The sequence below is a fragment of the Orycteropus afer genome, unplaced genomic scaffold (assembly GCF_000298275.1).
Source record: "Orycteropus afer afer isolate SDZICR_OR568_19922 unplaced genomic scaffold, OryAfe1.0 scaffold00014, whole genome shotgun sequence".
NCBI classification, from domain to species: domain Eukaryota; kingdom Metazoa; phylum Chordata; class Mammalia; order Tubulidentata; family Orycteropodidae; genus Orycteropus; species Orycteropus afer.
In genome coordinates, this window is record NW_006921601.1 from 4,820,170 (window position 1) to 4,831,059 (window position 10,890).

Below are 10,890 nucleotides of genomic sequence, written 5' to 3' on the forward strand. Positions count from 1 at the left end.
GTGAACTGCTGTATGGAAAGTGAATTTGCTCTGTAAATCTTCACCCAAATCACAATAAATAAATAATAAATAATAAAAATAAAAATAAAATATTATTCCATTTATTCTTGCATCTTGTGTTGCTGATGAAAAGCGGGATGTCAAGAAACAGTGGGATTCTTGTTTTGTTTTATATAATTTGTTCTTTCTGAGAACTTTTAGATTTTCTGTTTCTGATGTTCTTAAATTTCATTATGTCTACTTGTGAGTTTTTCCTTATATCTCCTATTGTGCAGTCTATTGTCTGTTTAAAGCTGAAGTCTCTTCTTTCTTAAATTTGGATCAATTTATCTCCATTATGTCTTAAAAGATTTCTTCTCGTCCCTTTTTTTATATTTCTCTCCTTATGAGACCCTATTATATGAACTGTAGCTTTTAAGTCCATATACCTTAACTCTGCTTTTATATTTATTTATCTTTACTTCCTTCTGTAAAGTTCCACAATCTAATCATCTTGCTTTCTTACTCATTCTTCAGCTGTACCTGTTTTGCTATTTATAATATATAATTGCATCCCATATTCCAACTATTATATTTTTCATGCCTAAAGGTTCTACTTGGTTCTGTTTTATCATTTCATATCCTTGTTTAATACTGTTAACATCTTCTCTCGTTTAGTATGTTCAACGCAACGCAACACAACCACTGCTGTGGAGTCGGACCCAACTCATAGCAACCCCTCCTTGGGTTTCTGAGGCAGTATCACTACAGAAGTAGATTGCCCAACCTTGGTTTGAACCACCAGCCTTCTAGTTAGTAGTCAAATGCCTTAGGCACTATGCTACCAGAGCTCCCTTAGTATGTTCAGCTTGTTGAATTAAAATTCTTGGATGGCCTATTCTAAACTCTCTTCTTCTTATGGTGCTTGAAATGTGGCCTGTAAGCTCACATTCCTCCAAGAAGACAGGGCACGGTTCTGAAGCCAGAACTAGGCGCTCAGCCCCAGGAGATCAGGGAACAGTAGCGGGAACAATCCCAAGCACCCCAAAAACTGACTCAACAAGAATCTTCTCAGTTCAGGGCTTAACCCTCATCAGCCCCCTTCCCCAGGAAGAAACAACCTGAGGCTGAGGTGTTCCTAAAGGCATAACCCACCAGTCCTAGAGTTGGGAGGGTTAGGTAAGAAGACAATGCCTAAAAGCAGTCACTTCCACCCATTTTCTTCAGCTTCTCACTTATTCCGGCCTTCAGTGCTGCTCTGATTTTATTATTTCAGACCCCTGTGAAGGAAAAGACATACCATATCCCGAGGCAAAAGAAGAGAAGCAAAAGGGGAATTTGGGTTGTTTTTTTCTTCCTATTTTAACTTCCTGTCTAGGCTGCAGCCTCACCTATCACACACACCAGCTCAAAATACCTCTTTATCTTCCCAGGGGTTTCTCCCACTGTTTCTGAATCCTGGTATTATGAAGTTTCTCTCTAAAGTTACTCAAGGTTTAGTCTTCAGAGAAGATGCAGCAGTCTGTGCTAATTCAGTATGATGGCAGGCACCACAGCGTCCTCCAGCTGGCCCTGCACTGGGTGGTTTTTGACATGTAACTTCAAAGGATTTAAAGAACTGAGTGGCACTGCTATTACAAAACACTTTCCATTCCTATCTAGTTATTTACGTAAGGTTTTAAGTCTCTATACCTATAAAAACTAGAAACAGCAACAAAATTGATGCTGAAACCTGTCTCATTCTAACAATAAGTGATTTTCAAGCATGATTGGATGAACTACTGGGGAGAAAAGTAGCCCTCTCGATCCACTAAGAGGTGTATGTACAATGTAATTTTACTCGTTATGTTTAATAATTATTCCAAAATTATAATTCTATTGTTTTAATCAGTTATGTACTACTAAAAATCAAATTGATAAATCAATCTCAAATCATTTTTAAACATATAGTGACTGATGGCCACAGGAAATAAAACTAAATTTTAAATATAAATGTCAACTTTTTTTTGCAAAATGAGACATATGACAGGATGATTAATAAAAATAAAAGCCTCTCAAGTAAAAAATACATATTACTTTGGGATAAAATTCTGTGGAAGTACAGTATAAATACAAGTTCAAAGAGAGAAAGGAATAATCTAAAGGTTCTGTTTAACAAGAACTTGCTCACAAATTTTGAAAGTGACTGTGACGGATATCATATATATGTAAAATAACAATAGAACAATTCCTTTTAATTATTAGTATTTATAATATGTGTAAAATTATATCATTTATAATTAAATTTATGATGAAAAATTTTAGGTTTCAAACTAAAAATTTCAGAAAGCATTCACCATTTTTCAAAATTCTTTTGGAAATCACTCAAGCAAAAATGTCTGAATATACTGTTCAAAAAAACTACTTCACTCTTTTTTCCCACCTACCAAACCAGGAATTTTTCTATATTTTCTTTTGACTTATATCCAGTCACTTGAAAAACAGTTGTAACTCCTCTCACTTGCACCTAAAACTTCTACTTAGTTGTAAAATTCTGTTGTTTCTTTCTATTGTCATATTTCTCTCCCCTTTCCTGTTCTCATTATCATTGTCCTAGTTACAGCCTTTATTATCTCATCCCAGTCCTATTTCAGCTCTCCAGTTTCTGTGAGCCCATGCCAACCACACCACAGACTATTACCAGTTTCAACTTCCTGATGTTCAGTTTGTCCTAAGCAGCAGTACATCCGCCAGCACACTAACTGGTAGAGTTGTGCGAAGAGTCTCAGCTCCGATGCTCATCCTGTTTTCATGCAGCTCCTGATGCCTGCTTCTATCTCCCCATCAGACCCTGCTTCTGCCCTTTGGCCATGCCTTGAATAGAAGGCTCCCTAGAAACCTTGCATCAAATTTCTACCTAGGGTTATTTCTGCAGCGATCCATCTCAGGTAGGAGACTCTAGTAGAACTGGAGTTCTCCCTCTGAACCCAGCCCCTCCCTCTAGCCCACAGATTCTATCCAAGTCCACCCAGACTCCTACTAGGGTGGGAGGGAGGAAGGAAGAACACTTACACCACTACAGCTATGACCGTGTCAGTGGCAACTCATTGCCAGGTGAGTTAAGTATAAAGTCCTCTCCATCCATGTTAGTCCAGGTAAAGAACAAAATAGCTCCAACCTCCATTTTTATTTTAATTTCCCACTATTCTCCTACCCGACTTCTGTGATTCTAGAAAAACAGAAGCACTAACTATTCTCTGAGTATATTTCACACTTTTCCTGTCTCTATGCCTTTGTGTAGGAGCTCTGGTGGCGCAATGCCTAAGGCACTTGACTGCTAACCAGAAAGGCTGGTGGTTCAAACCCACCAGCCACTCCTCAGAAGGAAGGTTGGGCAATCTACTTCCGTAGTGATGTTGCTGTTGTTGTTGTTGTTGTTCCTGTTATGTGCCGTCGAGTTGCACCCGACTCAGCAACCCTTCCTTGGCTTTCACTACGGAAGTGGATACCACCTCGGAAACCAAGGAGGGGTCGCCATGAGTCAGGTTGGGCTCAAAGGCACATACCAACAACATGCCTTTTGTGTAGTTCATTCTGACTAGAACTCCTTTCCTTCTTACCTCTTGACTCCAACATTAATTTCTACTTTCATCCATTCATCTAGAGCCAGATCACATATTACTTCCACATAAAAAGTTTTTTTTTTTTTTTTTTTCCTATAATCTTCCAAAGGAACAAATAGGTCTCTTCCTGGAAACTCAATAGTACTAGGACATTTACATTCTTGTGAAGTTATCATTCTCTGACTGCTAATTTTTGTGAGGAGGTTCTAGATCCTGCCAACATACTTAATTAGCACAGATGCTGCTATAGTTATTAAATAAATATTTTTTGAATCACTTAGTATTTAGCAGAATTATAAATATATCCCCAAGTGCCCTGGCTCATGAACTTCTTCCTAACATAATCTATATAAAATCCTTCATGAAACAGAGAGTCAACAACATACATACATAAGATAGTTCAAAATGTAACAAGAATTAAATATAATAAAATAAAGGTACGAGTGTTAATAGATTTAAAATGAATATACGTGAGGGAAAAACTAACAGCCAGCAATTAGTTAGGCGTCAGAAAATTTTTCATCTTCTTACACAGAGTGCACACATTAAGGCTAAAGGTCAAAATCTAATGACCAATACCTAGAAAATAATTTGTAAATTAATGAACAAAGGCTCTGTTTACACATTAGGAAACATTGTTCTTAAATTAGACCCAACACCTTGAATGCAAGTGCCTTTACAAAATGTGGCTGAAAAGTCAAATAAGAGTGTAATTTGTGATAAATTACTCAAGGGGAGGAACTGCGTTTTATTGGTCTTCATGTCCCTCTCCTATAGTGCCTGAAGGATAAGATAAAAAGATGCTTGTTAAAATCCACATAGACATTTAAATGACTGTTGTCTCATTTAAAATAAGCCACCTAGGAAGACTGATGCACTATAATGAGAAAGAGAGAGACACAGAGACAGAGACAGAGACAGAGAGATGGATAGAGATAGGAGCTTTGGTGGCATAGTGCCTAAGGCATTTGAGCGCTAACCAGAAGGCTAACCATCAGGCACTTCTCTGAAGGAAGACTGGGCAATCTACTTCTATATATAGAGATACCACCCCAGAAACCCAAGGAGGGGTCGCTATGAGTCGGAATTGACTCAACAGCAGTGAGTTTGTTTTTTTGTTCTATATAAAGAGGACACAAAGAAAGAAAAGGATATGAGAGTAACAGGCCCACTCCTGGTCATAGGAGTCATCATCAAGCTCTGCCTTTGTAGCACATTCATTTCTTGGCTGTTTTCCTTACGTCTAACATTTGACTTTTGAAATCACAATGACAATATGTGTTTATTTAAAATCCCATTCACCTAAAGGTACACAGAGAAGCAATTATTTTTTTTCTCAGAATATCTTTCAGATATGACCCATGTTTCAAAATGATAGAAACTTTATCCAATAAAGCTCTTGGGGGGGGGGGAAGAATGCTACTAAGTATTGCAACAGATAAACTTTGGTTATAAAGCAGCAAGGTACTGAAAGAACTATCATGTTTTCTTTAGATTATTTCAGACACAGGCTGTGAATTACAAGACTTCAAGTAGTTAAGAAGAAAAGAGGGTTTTTTTTTTTTTTTTGCCTCTTAGAAGTTTGTAAAATGCCAGTATCATTCTAAACTTCACACATTGAACTCTTTAGATTCAAAACAGTAAACACTGTCACTTTTCTATCTATTTGGCAAAGACTTCATAGAGGCAAATGTAACAGAGTGAGCCTCTGGAGACTTCTGGATAAATGGCCAAAGCCAGAAATAAAGTTGCGCTAATTCCCAACCCAAAACCAAACAAACTGCCATTGAGTTGATTCCAACTCATAGTGACCCTACAGGATAGAGTAGAACTGCCCCTCACGGTTTCCAAGGCCATAAATCTTCATGGAAGCAGACTGCCTCATCTTTCTCCTGCAGAGCAACTGGTGGGTTCGAACTGCTGACATTTTGGTTAACAGCCAAATACTTTAAACACTGCACCACCAACAATTAAATAATTAAATGGCCAAATCCAGATGTGTGATGCTGAAAAGAGATAAATGTCTAAGGCAAACCATCTGTTTCACAGTTTTTATTTTGGTGTACTACAAATACACTCAGTCTAGTTTTCAATGATCTAGCTGATAGTTCATTTGCACAATTACTTCAGGCCAGAAATACTTATTGCACAGAATCCTTTGAGACATCAACACATTCAAAGAGGGTAAATATGACCATTCTTGAGAGAAGACTATTTTTTGCCCTTAAAGAAGAAAAAAAAGTTATTCAAAGTAATAGTTAGAAAATGCCAAAGCAAAGTTGGAGAATTTAAACGAAGAGTCATGTCATTATAAATTCATGGTATCTAACTTATCTGAGCCTTCAAAAGTCACTATCAACTTTTCTGCTGGCCAGTGTAATGGAAACCTCTCATTTCCCATCTTGGTCTCTCAGCAGCATGTACCTGGGAGCTGACTGCTCTCACGTTATCAAACATTATTCTCACTTAACCTCCCTGGCACTACTCCTAATTTTCCTACTTCATCATTAATTACTATCTCTCAGCCTCCATTGCTAGCTCCTCCTCCTCTAAATGTTACAGTGCCTAAAGACATGGTCCTAGGGCCTCTTCTCTCCATCTGTACTTTCTTGCTAGCTAGCCCATTAGCTTTACATGGCATCTATATACTACTGATTACCAAATTTATATATTTCCAGCTCAGATTTCTCTTTCAGTTTCAGACTCGTGTATTCAATTATCTATTTAATACCCCCACTTGGATGTCGAATGTTGTTGTTGTTGTTATGTGCTGTTGAGTCAGACCTGACTCATAGTGCCCCCTCCTTGGGTTTCCGAGGCAGTATCACTACAGAAGTAGATTGCCCAACCTTCCTTCTGAGGAGTGGCTGGTGGGTTTGAACCGCCAGCTTTCTGGTTAGCAGTCAAGTGCCTTAGGCACTATGCTACCAGAGCTCCTTGGATGTCGAACAGATATCTCAAACATAGCATACTAATCTCAAACTTGATTCTCACCCCTTTTCAGAAAAAAAGAAAAACTTCTATTTTTCTCAGTCTTTCACATCTCAGCAAGTGGCACCACCATCTAAGCAGCTGTTAAGGCAAAATCTAGAAGTCATCTTTAATTCTTCTGTTGTCCCCATCCCCCACCTAATTAATCACCAGGTTCTATCAATAATACCTCTAAAATATATCTCATATTTATTCATTTCTCTTTATTTCTATTTGTACCATACTATGCAAGCCATCATCATCTCTCAACAATACTACTGAAATAGTTGTGTAATTCTCTATTTCCAAGCCCTTCCCCACCCCAACAGTCAGTGATCTTTTAAGAATATAATCATATGCTAATTTACATTTAGGATGAAATCATATCATGTGTCTCCAGCCACTAACATAAGTAATTAACAAATGTTCAATCATTTTTTTCATAGATGAATACTGCTTAGCAATATTCCCATGTGTCTCTAAAAAACTCCAGTCTGAGTTCTCAGACATTTTCTGAGATATGTACAGACCTATTAATATACTGAATCATTCATTCACTTAGTAATTATTTAATAAGTATTGTATTAATTGGGATCAGGTTCAGCTGTATATTTTGCAATGTCTTAAACATGACATTAAAAAGTCTAGAGGTGAGCAGTCCAGGGCTGGCCCAGCTATTCTGTGAACTGAAAGTCCTGGTCCCTTGCATCGTGATGCTCTGTGATCCTCAGAGTATGGATTCCACTTCATGGTCTAACATGCTTCTCAAACTCCAGCTACCACATCAGCATCCCAGTCACCAACAATGAAGAAAGGCACGAGGAATACATATCTCCTCCATTTAAGGACACTTTCCAGAAATTGCCCATACTTCCAGTTACGTGTCATTGACCATCATGATAACTAGATGAAAGGAAGGCTGAGGAACAAAGTCTTTTAACTGGATAGCAATGTTTCTAGCTAAAAGTCGTAATCTTTATAATCACAGAAGATAAGAGAATATTGGGAGGAAAGTAGTAACCTCTTCCAAAGTTCCTACTGTGATCAGGTAACATTTTGTGTGCAAGGATACAAAGATCAGTAAGATACAGGGTCTACGCTTGAGCCATTTAGAGTCTAATAGGGGAAAGCAGGGAGCTCTGGTAGAGTAGAACGTAAGGCACTTGACTGGTAACCAGAAGGCTGGCAGTTCAAATCCACCAGCCACTCCTCAGAAAGAAGATGGGGCAATCTACTTCCGTAGTGATACTGCCTCAGAAACCCAAGGAGGGGTCACTGTGAATCAGGTCCAACTGGACGGCACATAACAACAACAACAACAGGGGAAAGCAATAAACAAAAGGATAATTACTCAAGATTTCAAACAAAGTAACAACCTCTATTTGAAGACCTTGATTTAAGTCCTCAAAAATGCCCTGCATCCAGAGAAGTCATGCCGTATTAGAATGGTGCAGTCCTAGAGAGTTCTGGTCCCAAATCCCCCAGAGCATGTAGACCCACAACAGTTTCCAAAGCAGAAGGAGGGGTACCGTCCGCATGGGCTGAATTCCGCTGCACTCTCACTCACATGCTCTCGTCTAATGCTGTACAATCGGGCTCCTAGTGTAGGCCCCACAGCCATGATGAAAGATGGGAGATCTCACCAGATAAAAGAATAGAAATGAAGCCTGTTAACCAATAATAAACATTATGACCTTGAAACTCCTCAAACACAAAGTCCAAACACATTCTTCAGTCTGTGACATCAGAAATACAATAAATGTCATAAAAGATTCAAAGTAGAGAGATTTTTAGGCAATTTGTTCTGAAAAATATTTCTTTCTGATTACAAAACTGAATAAATAGCATGCTTACTACTATGTTAAATAAAATACGTGCCTGTGAACAAGGCTTAGAAGATAGTAAGCAGAAGTGAAAAGACCTGTGTTACAGTGGTAAGATTAGGGGGCGTTATTTTTTCTTTTTTTAAAAAAGTATGTTAATGTTGTTGCATTACTCTAATAAGAGTAACAGTGCTTTTTAAAAATCTCTTCCAATATAAACGCAGATGCCACTGCATTCTTATACAAATGTAAAAGGCAGTAAGGATAAAAAGCAGTCAGAAAACTTGATGTTGACAAAGTCAGTTTCATTGGTACAGTATGAATGAAAGCACCTAACAACAGCTAAACTCTGAAAACCTCAGCATAGGTTTTACATTTTGCCTGAAGTAGAAATTCAATGGTGAAGACTACAAGACCACAGAGCAGAGAAAAACTTTCAGAGAGTAAGAGAAGAAAGGGAGTTGAGTTTTACTAATAAAAACTGAAAAGTATACAGATAACGTAATTTATGTGACTCATTTTTTAAGTCCTTTTTTGCCAGTGAGCCCTGGGAAAAGGAGGCACAGTACCTACACATCACTCCTGCCACATAAATCTCAGAGCAAAATGCTTCATAATCATGTGTATTACCCTCCCATGGAGGGTGTCAGATTGCTTTCCAAAAATTTGTCATACAGAACAAAGCCAGACTGGCTTGATACTGTTGGGTTAATGTAAGCTTGAATCAAATGATATGTATCGGATATAAGATACAGTGAAGTATGTGAAAATCTATGCAGAGTAACTGTCAAATTCAAAGCAGAAATTGGGTCCCGATAGGTCTACCTTCTAAGAAAGCAACCTGTGGCTCTAAAGCATGTTACTAAGAAGTTTACAGATGAACTCTAAATACCATGTCATTCCCATCTATAAAGGTCAACATCACAGAAAGGTTACTTTTCATAAGATCATGAAATGTGTAGATCAAATAATTATGACAACGATAAGGCAAAATGAGTATTTTCCTTTTTTATTACGTCACTAGTTGAAATAGGAAAGTTAAATCTGAAAAAAAAAAAAAAAAAAATCCAAAGAGAGGTCATGTTTCTGGTGCTTTACATTAGTGAACTATAAAAACTGTTTCAATATGGCACTGCTTTAAAAATGGACGTTTCTTGGCTCTTCTACACACATAACAATTCATGACACTGAGCAAAGCAAAGATCATTTAAATACACAAACATACATAAACAACAATAGTAATAGTTATAACAGTTTGAAAATGCCCATTTCAGAAATGTGCCAAGACTCAAATTTTTTAACCTGTTAGGTGACGAAACTAGCTGACTACTTAAAAAAAAAAAACCACCTCACTGTCATCGAGTCATTTTCAACTCATAGTGATCCCTCCTTGGCTACTTTAGGAGGAACATAATACAAAACTACAAAGCCCCACCCCACACACAAAAAAAGGAAGTAAGCAACACCAGCATATCAAAAAGAAAGAAGTGATGCTATAAACTTACTGTTATCCATGGGGTATCTAGCAGTTCCTTAGCTGTGATTCTGTGAGCAGGGTCAACTTTCATAAGTTGTTTCAAAGCACTTTTAGCTGCAAGCAAGGAAAAATCCTAAAAACTCTTATTCATTAATTAAAATTAATACCATACATTTTCCGATTTATTTAAGGCTAGATTTGAATGGCATGAAGGATAGATGCCAATGAGAAAATAAACATCAGTATAGATAGCTAACAAATAAAGCTGAAGGCCTAAAGTGAAGTTTTATTGCCTGGATTTTCCAGACAGTGAAAATCAGTTAGATAATCAATAAATTTCCTCCTCTTCAACTTTTACTACATATTTTCTGTTTCTGTTGGAAGTTCTGACTATAAACTATCACAGTGAAGATAACACTATTTCCGTAAGTAAATAGTGTTTGCCTTATTTTCACAAGTAAATTTAATGGCTAGCAAAGATTTAAATATTTGAATTATTATTATTTGGATAAATATTTACAGAGCAAATTCACTTTCCATATAGTAGTTCACATACACTTTGTCTCATGACATTGACCAGAGTTTACCCCAATGCAACAGCTCCCCTCCCACCTCCTCCCCACAGTTACCTCTTCCCAATGTCCATCCCTCCATGAACTCCTGCCCCCTGAGCTGTCTCCCTGTCATAAGCAGCCCTTCTTTCTCCCATGATTGTTCTCTCCAAGGAGTGTATCTACTTCAAGTAAATGTTCAACTCGTATGCCTGTCTTTTGCCTGGCTGGAAACCACAGGTGTGGGTTCAATTCCAGACCCAAAGAGCAGGTAGGGCCATAGTCTCAGTGGTTCCACCAGGCTCTATTGGACCAGCAAACCTGGTCCCCCGTTTTTTTCCTCCAAATAATTTTGAGTTTTGTTCCACATTGTTCTCCCTCTGTATCAACGATCTCCTACATAGATCCCCTTCCAAGTGGATGACAGTGGTAGCCAGGCACCATCTAGTTCTTTTGGTCTCATAGTCATATAGGCTGCAGATCAGATG

The 10,890-nt window shown here is 37.9% G+C and overlaps 1 protein-coding gene across 1 annotated transcript in view; it reads right to left on the reverse strand.

Moving 5' to 3' along the window:
- Positions 1-10,890, reverse strand: part of STK33 (serine/threonine kinase 33) — a 101,340-nt gene that overhangs the window by 42,627 nt on the left and 47,823 nt on the right. The window contains exon 10 of the mRNA XM_042782898.1: positions 9,880-9,965. Coding sequence (XP_042638832.1) covers positions 9,880-9,965 — 86 coding nt within the window. The remainder of the gene's footprint in view (positions 1-9,879; positions 9,966-10,890) is intronic.